The sequence below is a fragment of the Gambusia affinis genome, linkage group LG20 (genome assembly GCF_019740435.1).
Source record: "Gambusia affinis linkage group LG20, SWU_Gaff_1.0, whole genome shotgun sequence".
NCBI classification, from domain to species: domain Eukaryota; kingdom Metazoa; phylum Chordata; class Actinopteri; order Cyprinodontiformes; family Poeciliidae; genus Gambusia; species Gambusia affinis.
Genome location: NC_057887.1, coordinates 6,186,922 through 6,201,949, shown reverse-complemented (window position 1 = coordinate 6,201,949; position 15,028 = coordinate 6,186,922). Strand labels below are relative to the sequence as shown.

Below are 15,028 nucleotides of genomic sequence, written 5' to 3'. Positions count from 1 at the left end.
CACTTGTAATAACAGCTCTTACAACATATTGCCTGACTCTGCTAACCCCAAATTATTAATCCATGTTCATGTGCGTGGTATACCGAATTGACCGTAAACGTCCCATTGACTCAGCTTTGGAGAATCTTTCTTCGAAGTCATCATGTAAAAAATGTCAGTCAGGAAGTTACCAACAGGGGTTTTTTTAATGGAAGCTGCAGCTCACAGAAGCGTCACTAACCGAAGTGATCCTGAGTCATCAAACCATAACCACAAAGGTATTTATTCTCAAGGTAGTAAACAAGACAATCATATGAAATGTGGTGCGGTCCAAATTTGTATTTGTATCAGTTCTCATTTATAGAACAACACACAATGATAGGTCACCTTGAACACAGAGTTGAGGTCAGCAATCCGTCCTCTTCTGCAAGCATGCGGCGACAGTGGAAAGGAACAACTCAAATTTAACAAGAAATCAACAGGGCAGCCATCTTTTGAGGCCAAAGGAAATGTTGAGAGGAGAAAAAGGAAGCAAACAGTAATTCTTATGGGAAAAATGTAGAGCACAGAGAGTTAATGTAGTGATGTGTTCACACCGAACGAGTTTTGAGCATCAGACGCGTCTGGTTTACACTCAAAGTCTACGTGGTGACGCGTTGAGGGTCGTTGCGGCGTTTTTAGAGCATCTAGCGCGACGCAATTTGAACCGTTTTGAGCGTATGAAGCGTTCAACGAGTCCGACGCTCCACATAGACTTTGAATGTAAACCAGAATCACCTGACGCTCAAAACACGTTTGGTGCAAACGCACCATTAGACATTGTCACAGACAGAAACACAAGAACCCAGGGTCAGGTGTTCCTTACTTCAATATCGTCTTTATCTATCAAAAACATCCTGGTCTATATGTCAGCTGAAGACTATACATCACAATGAAGAAGTTTCCTGAAGTTACAAGTTAATATGAGCTTTTACTTTTGAAACTACTTTCAGTTTTATAGTAAAAAAAAATAAAGTATGCTGAGAATTTGTGTTTATAACTATTTGGCCACACAATTTACACAGGAGACAACTATTTCCTGCCCCTAAAGGGAGAATATTAGTTATAGTTATTTTTTCATTTTTGCATGGAATTGCCAGGGTTTGTCCTAAAAACCACAGAGTACTTAAAACAAATGATAAAGGAACAAAAATACAACTTGAGATGAAAAGACTATTTAAACACACAAACTTACTGACAAGAGTCAACTCTTGTCTGTGTTGTGTGAAACGCAACATTTACAGCTACCTAACATTTGGTGCTTTTCGAAATCGGTATATTTTGAAAATATATATTCACTATATTCAACAAACTCCAACTCAAAACTGGAGACACAGAGTGTAAGAGCTTTTATTTGTTTTGTACAACTTTCTACAGTATTATACTAAAAGCATAATGAATGGACACAGAACTATGAGTTAAATTGTTTTTATAACAGTTTGTATGAAAATCAACAAATATTTGTTTTGGTGAAACATTACTAATGTTCTCAGATACATTCTTTTAGTAACATCGTGTAAGTGCTTATGAAAAGCAATAGTAGCTACAGGTTTTTATAGGATTTCAGCTGCTCAGGATTTAACATGCCTGGTAATTTTGTTGAATACAAGTTGCTTACTTTAAGTAGAAATATTTGCCACTTTACTATGTGACTATATGACTATGTGGTTTGTACGCCTTTCTTCGTCATCTGAACTTTACCAAGGCTGAGGTTTTCAGATGTCCCTCATGTTTTAACAGAGAACTACTGCAACTCAAGAAGTCTTCTTCATTCTCTAAAGGGGAACATTATTCCAAAGAATATTCACAAGATATGAAAGGTCAAGCTCACATGCCTTGCAACATATTAGTAATGTGCTGTGAGGAATACTATTAAATCAAACCTTCCCTTTCGAAATTCAGTGAGTCAGTCAGTAAAATGCATGCAGCGTTTGAGAGCAAAGTGAAACACCACGCAATGACAGAGCTTCTGGTCTGGCTCAAATTTTTTTCAACTGAGGTTGTCTGGAGCAACTCTCAGCAACAGTTCTGTTGCCTGTGATTATGTACGGCAGTGCGTTTGTAGAAAATTTTTTAAAAAGCTAGTTAAAAGCTAACCACTAGGCCAAAGTGAAGAGCTAACCGCTATGTCACAGTGAAAAGCTAACCACTAGGCCAAGGTGAAGAGCGAACCGCTATGTCACGGTGAAAAGCTAACCTCTAGGCCAAAGTGAAGAGCTAACCACTAGGCCAAAGTGAAGAGCTAACCACTAGGCCAAAGTGAAGAGCTAACCTCTAGGCCAAAGTGAAGAGCTAACCACTAGGCCAAAGTGAAGAGCTAACCGCTATGTCACAGTGAAAAGCTAACCACTAGGCCAAGGTGAAGAGCGAACCGCTATGTCACGGTGAAGAGCTAACCACTAGGCCAAAGTGAAGAGCTAACCGCTATGTCACGGTGAAGAGCTAACCACTATGTCACGGTGAAAAGCTAACCACGAGGCCAAAGTGAAGAGCTAACCACTATGTCACAGTGAAAAGCTAACCACTAGGCCAAAGTGAAGAGCTAACCGCTATGTCACGGTGAAAAGCTAACCACTAGGCCAAAGTGAAGAGCTAACCACTATGTCACGGTGAAAAGCTAACCACTAGGCCAAAGTGAAGAGCTAACCACTATGTCACAGTGAAGAGCTAACCACTAGGCCAAAGTGAAGAGCTAACCGCTATGTCACGGTGAAAAGCTAACCACTAGGCCAAAGTGAAGAGCTAACCGCTATGTCACAGTGAAAAGCTAACCACTAGGCCAAAGTGAAGAGCTAACCACTATGTCACGGTGAAGAGCTAACCACTAGGCCAAAGTGAAGAGCTAACCGCTATGTCACGGTGAAGAGCTAACCACTAGGCCAAAGTGAAGAGCTAACCGCTATGTCACGGTGAAGAGCTAACCACTAGGCCAAAGTGAAGAGCTAACCGCTCTGTCACGGTGAAGAGCTAACCACTAGGCCAAAGTGAAGAGCTAACCGCTCTGTCACGGTGAAGAGCTAACCGCTCTGTCACGGTGAAGAGCTAACCGCTATGTCACGGTGAAGAGCTAACCACTAGGCCAAAGTGAAGAGCTAACCGCTATGTCACGGTGAAGAGCTAACCACTAGGCCAAAGTGAAGAGCTAACCGCTATGTCACGGTGAAGAGCTAACCACTAGGCCAAAGTGAAGAGCTAACCGCTATGTCACGGTGAAGAGCTAACCACTAGGCCAAAGTGAAGAGCTAACCACTGTCACGGTGAAAAGCTAACCTCTATGTCACGGTGAAAAGCTAAGCGCTAAGTAGCAGTGAAAAGCTCACTGCTGGGTTATTAGCCGTTTTAGTTAATTTAAGCTATTTAAAGCAAGTAATGCTAAAAATGTTCATTTATGCTATAGTAATGCATGTCAATTGCCTACATTTTTTCTAAGCTAATCACTCTTCATGGTACAGATTTTAAACCATTTGTTCTGTTGACAGTTTCCATTTGATTCAATCAGTTATCAGTTTAGCTACTGACAAACTACAGTAGTTAAAGGGTTTCCGTGATATTTTAAATGTATTAAACGCTAGAGATTTTTTTATTCTTGGCTTACGTCACTTAGCATAGTTAGCTTGGTTACTGAAGACAGCACTTTGCTATCCTCACTGGTTTTCCAAATTTCAACTGCAAAACCAGTAGAAATTTCAGTTTTAGGTATTTTCCCAGTTCCACTTACCTGGTAAGCTCTGACTTCATAGGCAAAATGGATCACAATGTTGAGCTTTTTTTTTTTTTTTTTTTTTTTTTTTTTTTTTAACTTCGTTAAGTCACAGAAGAAAAGGTCAAAGTCTGAACTGCTGTCAATACAGAATTGATTTTTTCAGTCACTGGTCTGACATACAGGTTAATCCTTTTTATGAAACGGCGTGCACTAAACTGGCTTAATCCCAGTTGAATTCATAGTTCACATCTTTCATTTTTTTGTTGAACACGGCGTCAAAGTACTGTGCCTCATCTGACGTAAGCAGGTTCCTCCAGTCTCCAGCGATGCCTGAAATAAAACACAAGAGACGTAGAACCTTTTGGAAACTTTTTTCTTTTTAAAGAAAAATGCTGAATTTATCTCATCGGTTATGGAAAGCAATTTGTGCACAAATGTCACATAACTTTAGCCTTCTTGTCCTGCGGGGAGACACCCGGCGGGATTCACTCTGGATTTATTGATGATATCAGGATTTCTGCTGTTTGGAGCTTTCCTGGCTTATCGACAAATTTGTGACAGACTTGGCCGAACTAGCAAACACTCAGACTGTTGGTGTGGATGGAGACGCAAGTTGGATGTGAGTCTTGCTGCGACTCAAAACTCACTAACGGGATGGAATCGATCTTGGAGAAGTTGCTAGTTTCGGTTCAGTGGAACGACCAAGCTAATTTGGATGATTGGAAACTGAGATGTATCGGAGAGACTTTAGGGAAGATTGAAATTTATAATCTACCCGACCTAAGAAATTCTGTATCTGAATTGGTTTTCCCTGTGTTGCCTTGGAAGGGCTGCATATTTCCAATCTCCTTGAAGATATGTAAACATATCGCTCCTTCCCACGTCCCCCAGTCCTATTATCCATGCAGCTGTGGAGCTGAGCGCTCCCAAAGACAGTCCTCAATAACAACATCTTATCGGACTTCTACTGGGAGGCTGAGCAACGTGGTTTCATGGCCCTGTGATGTCACCACCTTCACTCATGTCTTAGTTTCGCCCTTTGTTTTGTCTGAATGTTGCCATTTGCCCTAATGTGTCCTTTCCTCTTTCTATTTCATTTTGTTAGAAACTGTGGAGTACTCACTGTTAACCCAGAAAAAGAATTGGAACAAACTTGGAATCCAGAGATTTGTTTATTAGTCACTCTTTAGTTTATATTTTAGAAACTGTAGAGTATTCACTGTTTAGATTCAAAGAGGCTCCTGTTATTGCAACCCAGAAAACGGATTAGAACGAACTTAGGATCCAGAAAAAATCATGTCAGAACAGAAACAATTAGTTTTTATTATTACTTAGAAACTGTGGAGTATTCATTATTTTTACAAATGTAGAATAATGACACTAGATAAGTAGTAAGAATACTACTTATCTAGTATCCCAGAAGTCCAGAGGATACTTACTTACTCACACTTATTTAGCAACCCAGAACAGGGATTAGAACATGGAACCCAGAAAAAACTTCCTTAGCAACCACGTTTTAGACTCCTATTCTTCCAACCCAGAAAAAGAAATTAGACCAGATGATACTTACATACTTATACTTATCTACCAACCCTGAATAGGAATATCTAGTTTATTTATTTTGGATAAACATTATCAGCTTTTTCTCCTTTTGCTCTTTATTTTGGTTTATTTTGTTTGTATTTCCTTTTCAATCCTGTAAAGCAGGATTGAAAAGGAATCCTGCTTTTCCTGCCTTGTTGCATTGCAATGCAATGCAACAAGGCAGGAAAAGCATTGCATTGCCTTGTTGCTGAAAATGTGCTATATAATTAAAATTACCTTTACCAATTTGTTGCAAGTGTCTAAATACACTTGAGTTGAAATTTAAATATTTTCGGAAGCAAATAAAAATGAGATTATACATGCGTTAAAATTCTACAATTCACATAGCTCTATTTTATTTTTATTTTTTCCCCTCCAGGGGGTCCTTTTTTGTGGGCTCTAGTGTCCCTTATATAACAGCAGGCTGACAGGAAAGGGGGAAGGAGAGGAGGGAAGACATGCGGCAAATGTCGCCGGTCCAGTAATCGAACCCGCAACGACCTCGTCGAGGACTGAAGGCCTCCAAATGTGGGTTTGCTATCCCCTACGCCACCATTAAATAAACCAAACCAGTTTTAACTGGTGTGAAAACCAGGAATCTAAAACTGATACCCGTTCCACCAGTAAGGGACTGTGCTAATTATAAAAACTCACCTTTCCGAAGGAACTGATTCTTTGTTTGGTCCATGAATTCCTGGGGCACCACCGAGTAGTTGGACATAGGGTTATTCTTCATGTTTCTGAATAAACACTTGTCGGCTATCTTCTCCACAACGTCGGGCTCCAAAGGCTTCCCCAGGAACTGAGCGATCCGGCTCACAGCGTCGTTCAGGTCCTGCTGCACAGGAGGGCACAACGCAGTTCCATTTTAGAGATCGGTTCATGTTCACAGAGCGCTTCATGGCAAGACTTGCTATTCCTCGCTATTCAAAAACCAAAAACGACAACAAAAGAAAAAGCACCGTTATCATCTCCTCGTAGGAGATGTACATGATCTGCTGTTTCTCTTTAGCACTCAGCCAGCCATTCACATGGTCAAACCAGGAGCCAAAAATAACTGGAAAAAAGAAGAGATTCACACATTTTTTCTCTTTATCAAGGACTGTGAATCAGTTTTTAAACACAGATACGATTAGATGTATACTCTGTAACACTATAACAGTGCATGCAGGATAAAGCTACGTGGAGATGGTGACCTTTTCCAGTGAGGAACTTCTGGAGGAACTCGCTCTGCGGACCCGGGTTCACCAAGAACGAGGCGCTGTTGTAGTAGTGAAAGGCAGACGTGAACACATCTTTGGGGTTCCTCATGACGTAGACCACCTGCAGTGATGGTCAGTTTGGAAACTTGTCAGAAAATGCATTCCAACCTGTTTAACATGAACTCTGTGTGTTATTTACAACGCATCTCCAGAGTATAGAGTTTCATAGCAAAACCCTCTGGTTTGTATATTTATGTGTTTGTCATTTCAAAATCACAAAATTAGACATTTCTAGTAACCCAAAATGCCCAAAAGTAAAATGTCCTCACATTTTATAACAATTATTTTAACATGTACAAACTGGAATAAGACGGCTTAAAACATTTTAAAAATTCACACAATACAGAAACAGATCATACCTTTTTGAATTTGTGAATTTCTCAATGAGTGGTATAAATTTTTTTTTATCTTTTTCTCCAAAAAGACGCGATCCAAATTTTTAAATAATTAAAAAATTTGGATCACAAGCTCATATCAAAACGTAGCGATGCACTGATCTGATATTAGTATCTGTATCAGTCCCGATATCGAGAAACATCCTAGATTGGTTATCGGGCATAAGGGCAGCTCTATTCAGTCTAATTCTATGTTTTGTGCTCTAAGTGATGTCATACTTTTATCATTCAGAACTATTTAGATTTAGATTTAGAACTTCTAATCGATCGAAGCTTCTGAACCATTTGAAACGTTTGTTGCGGTTTATTTTTTACATGTTTGAGTTATGTCAGAGTTATCAACGGATTTTGTAATTCAGTACATTTATGTATGTTTTAAGAAAAGGAAACATTTTAAGTCAACTGGAGCACCATTTTTGGTATTAGCCAATGCTAAAGAAGGGATAAAAATCTTTTTTTGTTTTGATAAGACACAGAGAGGATTTTATTAGCTCAATGAAGTAATAATAGCAGAGCAGTGATCCCAACCACAGACTCAGTGGCAGGTTTACCTTTGGTTTTACTTGAAAGAAGGACGGGGGCATCATGCTGTAGTGGAAGTGTGTGGTGAACAAGCGAGGAGACGGCCGCTCTTCGAGCTTCAGGATGGGGGCCCGGGTCTCTTCCAGCCAGGGAACACGGTCCCAGTTAGGCAGCGTCTCAACGGAGGCTGGATCCCCTCCACTTACGATCAGGGGAAGAATTTCCTGCATCCAAGTTGTCCCTACACACACACACAAAAAAAATAAATAAATAAGGTAGCAGCCTTTTTTAAAAATTTCATTACTATTATCACTTCACAGCCAGGACAACCGTGCTGAATGTCACAATGTTTCACAGAGTTTTCATTAAAGTACGCTGATAAAATCCACCAAACTTGATGGATAACTTGAATTAAAGGAAGAAGACTTCCCCTTTCAGCTTTTCTTACATTAGATGTGTAGATTATGACAAACTGAATAGATTTTAGTTCAAGTTCAGAGCTTACCCGCAATGAAAAATGCTAAATAAAAATTATTAATTTCAATTGGATTCTAATCCTGATACAAACTATTTTCCTTTTCTTTCCAAAAGTCAGGATCAGCGCAGTCCATTTAAAATTTACCCTGTAGCCTTTAAACCATAATCGCTGTGAAACAAACTGAGGTTAATGATAACGTGGTCAAGGTTTCAGACGCAACAACAATGGAAACACAGCCCAAAGCTTGCCGATGTAGGTCAAAGTTTACGAAAAGATAAGTACTATTATTATTATAATTTTTGGGGGGGTTTCAAGCCTTGTGTCTACATAGAGACTGACTAAAAACACAGGTTGGGGTTTTTTTTGTAAAGAAATTGGTTCCAGATAAAAAATACCCATTCAAAATACCTTGTTTGCATTTTTCTGTTTAAAAAGAAAAAAACAACTTTGTCACAGCCCCAATTTCAAAAGTGTACTTCCCCCATACCTTGTCTGTATTTGGTGTATTGCTGCTGCAGCGTTACACCACCACCCTGCAGGCCTGCATGTCACTGATTTTACAACAACTTATCCACAAAGACAGCCTTTCAAAAACAAGAAGTGAAAATATAGTTTTCTAAAAATGTTTAGATGTTAAAAACATCCCAATTTACGTAAACTATTACTGTCTATATATATATATACATATATATATATATGGCAGGAAGTAGTTAGAGGATCATGGCAGTTTTTTTATTTAAATGACTTATCACACGTGCAAACTTAGTCAAGTGTCATTTTAATTGCGTCTCTTTTTTAATAGAAACGCAGCAATTGTGACAGGGTTTTTTCGACATTAGCGGAATGGAAATGCAGCTGTGGACGTGGTTGCGTGACGGGAATTGCGTCATTTTGTTTCATTTTGATTCACAGGGAATCCTCGACCTCTCCGTGGTGGACTAAACCGCAGAGAGCTCTGTGCGAAGTGTTGTGTGATTGGTCAGAAGTTTCTGGCAGTGTTTTATGCAGAAATGTGCTCGGATAGCAACGTTCATATTCTGTTTCAACTAATCTGCTTCCACTATCCGGCTTTTGTGTACACAGGTAACGACGTAGACACCTTTGACGAACGTTTCTCTGACATACATTTGCATGATTCATTTGTGAATAACTAAAATTATCAAAAGACAAACATCCCGCAATCCTGTGACCACCCGATAAACTGTTTGGCTTCAGAACCTTGTTCCAGGTTGTAAGAGAACACATACATAGTGTGGAAACTAAACTAGCACTCAAAGATGAAGCTACAGTTGGCAAGCAATGAAACAAAAGAATAATGGCAAACAATTTTGAAATGCTATCAGATTTTTACTCAAGCTTACACACCATGGGAATCAGCCAATGCCTAGCAAATGTTTTTGTTGTTTTTTTAACTTGAAGATGAAATAAAACCGATATCTCAAATCTCATTTGCTGGATGGATATCTTCATGGTGACCACATGTAAAAATCAAATTTTATACAGGACTACTATCCATACTTCTGGTTACTTTCGGTTGAACACCACAGCGTCAGACAGGATGCTGATACGTCTCCGGACCGTAACTTCGCCAAAAGGTCATAACCTATCGACAACGCCTGAGCTCTATCTAGACCTTTATGCACACAAGGCTGGAAGACGTGGGCGACACTTCTGTGAAAACTTATCAGATCAAAACAGTGGCAAAGGCAGAGAGGAAACCTCAGATGAGATGAAACAAGAGGCAAAGATTTTTTTTTTTTATCAACAAATATCCCTTTAACCTCTTGAGTCAAGCTTTTGATCACCACAGCACTGAGACTGCACCAGTAAATGATGGAGGTTTTAACAGCAAGACGTCAAAACATCTGTGTTGGTTTTACTGGATCTCAGAGCCACGTTTGACGCAGCCAACCTATCTGATGTAAAGACAGGAAAAGCTGGTGCGACAGTCTGCTCCTACGACTTCTGGTTCAGATCTTATCTGTCTGATCGAAACTACGCTGTCATTTTAAAATAGTTTTAACCCCTGTGGGGTTAAAACTCAAGGCTACATTTTCAGGCCACTTTTATTTCATCTATATGTTCTCACCTGATTAGATGATGTAGTGCTCCCACATCTACTATATTTATCAGACGATATATCGGAATCAATATCCAATGTTTATTTAGGTCCGGTTGCAATTATGACACAACGTAGGAGTGTTGGGGTGTTTAGTTGACACTGAGAAGCAATTTAGGTGGTGAGGTTGCTTCTATAAGTTGTTGTAAGTGTAAGAAAAAAATAAAAAAAAAAATAAAATAAAATAAAAAAAAAATATATATATATATATATATATATATATATATATATATATATATATATATATATACATATACATACCAAATATCAGTAAATATTGGTAATCACCTTAAAAGCATCCCTAGAATAAAAGGTTTACTGATGTTAATTTTAGTAGTTTAGTGGTCCTACGTGGGTTTCTGTAAGAAAAGAATTAGGCAACTGCAGTTTGTCCTTAATGTTGCCAAAAGTGTCCCAAACAAACCAAGAAAATGGATCACATCAATCATATCATCCTTTATCGATGCAGTTACTCCTTATCGGTAAAAGGACAGATTTTAAAATCTCATTGATGGTCTGTAATGTACAGAATGGTCTAGAGTCGAGTTGCTGGTAAGGTACAAACCTTAACTGTGTTCCCAGGATAAGGACTAAACAAGGTAAGGCTGCATTTAGTTTCTATAATCCTTAACATAGGAAAAGACTCTGAAAGCTTGACATGTCCAGAAACTGTTGGTTCCTGCAAATCAGAAACACAAATAGTTTCTGATGCAACTTTATACCAACGCTGCTGTTTTTCACAACTTTCCCATAAAAAGTAAGATATTACTTTATCAAATCATTTTTATGACTGAATTTTGTTTTAAATTAGCAATTTTAGGGCTCCTGAGCAGTGCCTAAGGAACTAGTTGCAGTTTTCAACAACGGTTGCCTGTCTGAGAAATAAATCTATGGGTTTCATACAATGGTGTGTCGCGTTAATGGATGTTACTGTTTACAAGACACCTAATCTCGTTGGAGTTTATGACATTGAAGATTACTAGGGTTTTTTTTTTTAAGCAAATGAATAATCTCAAGACCAATATGTTGGGAACACTTTTAGCTTTACAAAGAACCGATATCTGGTTGCGTACTGTGAGATCTTACATGGGGAGACAAAAAGAGTAGAGAAAAAGGAGACTGAAGGCTGAACAGAGTATTGAAAGAAACAGATTAAGCTCTCAAAGAGCCCTGTTGTACTGTCCTGTTCCTAAAAGTAAAGAAAACCCAAAGGAATAACTGTACTGTATAACGGCTGTGAAAGAAGAAAACTTCTGTCCTCTGGACTCATGATAGTTTCCACTTATGAAACTGGAACTTGAATAATAAACAGACACAGTTTAACGGCTTCCCAGCTGCAAGTTGAGGGGAACAGTGAAAATGGTATTCAAGATAAGTGGTCATGGAAACACTGAATAAATAAAAATAGAAATCAATAGAACTCATCCAGATGGAAACCTGTTTGGCAATACAGGGTTTCCCACCGGTGTATTATAAGTCTGGCGGGCCACCAGGCTAAGCATTGCTTTTTTTGTTTGTTTGTTTGTTTTTTAATGCATTTTTTAAAAGACTTTATAGTTGGCGTTCAGGTATTAATCTTCCGATTTTTTAATAACACATAATTATCAAGTGATATTTTTAAGTCACGGTGTGTCACATGACAGCTCTTTTAAAACGTGTTCAAACACAAACTGTATTTTTTCTACACAAATACACACGCAGTAAGTCAATGGAATGTGATGAGAGACTTACTGCGTGTGTGTGTGTGGGTGTGTATTTGTGTAGAAAGGATACAGTTTGTGTTTCAACACGTTTTAAACGTGCTGTCATTTGGCACACCGTGATTTTGTTAAACTCTTTGTCTCTCTCTGTTTTTGTCGTCATTTTTCCAGATGTCTTGCGGTGATGGTGGAACTATAACGAAACGCTACATCCGGATAACCCTTGGCTTGAGTAGAAAGTCAAATTCTTGGTCAGTTTTGTATAAATTATCACTGTTTACGCATTTAGTTAGCAGTCTGATTTATTTTATTTTATTTTATTTATTTTTTTAAAGCGTTTAAATACCCCCTCCTCTGTTCATGACGCGAATGACGGCGGGAACCTCACCTGACTTGGGATACGTTACGATGACAACGTCGTCGGGACGAAACGTAAATTCCTCGTAGTACTTGAGGCTCTCCGGAGAATGTACCGCATTCGGTACATACACGCCCTTGTACAGAATGTAGAGGTCCGCTTCAGTCATGGTTCCGAGCAGACTGAACGGAGCTCAGTGTGTGCGGTTCGGGCAGCTCCGAGCTGAACACTGCTGGACTTTGAACTTTGCTGATACTAATGAGTAGGTTGGGACTACAAGCCGTCGCCTCTTCCGTTCTCTCGGAAGAGGCGACGTACATTTGATGTAATGTTTTTAAAGCACAACATGAAACAAAGGTATGTGCTCACAGTTTTCAATTCCGTATCTTTTAACCATATATTTATGTGAAAAAGAATAGTACATGTTTTGTATGTTCACACCCTCTGAAGTGTTTCACGTTTCATCTTACAGACACAACCCTGAATGTGACTTTAAGACTTTTTGTGGAAGTCATAGACGGGCCGAACCATATGCAAACTAAGCCGTTTCTTAGCGCATCCCATAAATGCGTTGAGTTTTATCACTGACCATTTATCTGACATTTTTTGTATTTATTGAGAATGAGAGTACTACTAAATACGAACGTTTAAGCACAGATACATTTAAAGATCTTAAACTATTTAGAATTTAAAGAAATTGGCACGTTTATATGGTAAAAGTCCTGGCAATGCCACCTTAGCATGCAGTCTAGTTCTACAGACATCTTGTAAATGAACTTTTAATTTATGGCTAATTATTAAAACTTCCCTCCAGGACTGGTGTTTAGGGTTGTTATCCTGCTGAGAGGTGAAAATCTGTTCTAGTCTTAAGTCTTTAAAAGTTTTCTTTCGTAATTGTGCTGTTTTTAAGTCAACTTGACTTCCCATCCACTGTGACCAGCAGTTAGCAGTACTACGTTTTAAACATCAGAACAACTTCCTCCCTGAGACGTCTGCCGTGTTCCTTTCTCTTTATGACGCCTTTTGTTATCTAATGTTCCTTCACAGATCAGCTTGATTTACACTGAGGTTAAATTACAGACTTAGAAGTCGACTCAGACTTCTGACGGCAGACTTTTCTACTAGATTTCATTTAAAGGTGTCAAACCAAAGGGGGTTGAATACAACTGCGTGCCACTCTTTTCAGATTTTATATATAAACATTTACACTTATTTTTACTTTAGGAAGTGGCAACGTTTAATTTTGTGGTTGTAACGTGAGTGCACTGGTTTACCCTGAGTGCACTCACTCAGGGTGAGTGTCCATGTCTGGACAATGGAATGTCCAGACATTCCATTGCAGTCATGTCTGGACATCTAGTTCCCTTCCTTTTATGCATTAGCAGCGATACACAAAATAGTCTTCAGTCAATTGAAAAGCCCTTAAATGTGCTGACTGAGCCACATTTATCTTCAATAGTTGACAGAATGACAAAAGAAAAAAATCTTTGGCTATTTACTTTGTAAGGGTTGAAACAACTGGCCAATAGTGCAGACTATTAAAAATTGTCTGGTTATTTTAGTCACAGTTGTCTGGATCAATCTGGGTTTAGCATTGTGTGCAGCTGTTTATCGTCCGTCTTAGCAACAAACTCTCAAGAGTGTATATCCAGCCAACAGGACGGCCTTCTTTGGTCAAACAGAGCTTTCACTGGGATGCTCAGAGAAGAGTAAGTACACACACAACTTAGTTCATCTCTGGTGGACATTTCATCCTTAATTTTTTAATACCAATTCTCTTCCCATTTGCATGGAAGGCTATGAGGTACCAGGTTACATCTTGGGTGCATTAACACTGATAGCCCCCAGGCCTCTCACATTCCTAATGAATGACTCGCATGGAACTGACCAATGTATGGATTGCAATAGACAGAGTCCATTTTATGGTCTCATCAAACCATAAAAGGTATTAATTCCAGCATCCTATGGAGAGGCAGGCATCACAAGACCAGAAGGAAAATATGCATGGAGAAAAACAGGGAGAATGAAGACAATGAAAACGTTATGAGACCCAAATGTGTGTTCAGAGGACAATTTAAGATGTTGTGTTGTGAGAGTTGGGGGTAGCGGGGTTCTTTATTGATTGGGTCACGATTCCTCGCAATTTGGTTGTTGTGATACGGGAGGCAGTTCAGAATAAAATCTTTCACTGTTCAGCTGACGCGTCACTGGACCTTGAAGACGATCGCTAACAAATAACCACAACAACACCTTCCCTGCTAAGCCCGCTTTAATCTAACTCTAGTTTGTTCGTCTAGAAAGTCTGGTTCATTTGGGGAGTTATGAATATGCAATTGAACTCTGATGCGGACCAAACATAAAACTCTGGTCTGCCTACAAACATAAGTCTCTGTTTCAATGCAAACAGAGCGCTCTAAAAGCAGGAAGCAGAGTAAAGAATAGTGCATTCTGGGTAAATACAACTGTCCAGCGCTAGATGGTCTTTTTGCCAGAAATGAGAGAAATCCTACAACTTCTAAATTCTGATGCCGCTAGAGTCCTCTAGGTGTCTCTGCAACCTTACCATATTTCTTTGACCTAGCTTGCTGTGTGCTAACAGATACAATAACACCCTGAGCAGGTGGGCTAGGTATAGTAGAAACCTGAGTCTCATTGCTTTATGACGATGATGTGATTCTGCTGACATCTTCGAGTCATGACCTTTGGCATTCACTGGAGCTCTTCACTGTAACAACGGAGCGTCAGGAGTGAGAGTTAGCTCTCTGACGTCTGAAGCCATTGTTCTCAACTGGAAAAAGACGTATTACTCTCTCTTGGACATATTTTTATAATTTTTTATTAAACATCTAATTTACCAGAATGAAATCCCACTGAGATTAAAAACCTGGC

General features: G+C 39.1%; 1 protein-coding gene across 2 annotated transcripts; it reads right to left on the bottom strand.

Moving 5' to 3' along the window:
- Nucleotides 1-1,352: 1,352 nt before the first annotated feature.
- Nucleotides 1,353-12,399, bottom strand: sult2st2 (sulfotransferase family 2, cytosolic sulfotransferase 2). Of its 2 annotated transcripts, none has more exons than XM_044101788.1 (6): nucleotides 12,170-12,399; nucleotides 7,514-7,725; nucleotides 6,502-6,628; nucleotides 6,268-6,362; nucleotides 5,960-6,143; nucleotides 1,353-4,051 (listed from the first exon to the last, which is right to left on the bottom strand). In XM_044101788.1, exons 1-6 carry the CDS (start codon nucleotides 12,306-12,308, stop codon nucleotides 3,942-3,944), a joined length of 867 nt encoding a protein of 288 aa, XP_043957723.1. In that variant the 5' UTR covers nucleotides 12,309-12,399; the 3' UTR covers nucleotides 1,353-3,941. The 2 variants fall into 2 exon arrangements, with proteins under 2 accessions (XP_043957723.1, XP_043957724.1); XM_044101789.1 differs by having other exon boundaries at nucleotides 5,960-6,140; nucleotides 12,170-12,397.
- Nucleotides 12,400-15,028: the final 2,629 nt, after the last annotated feature.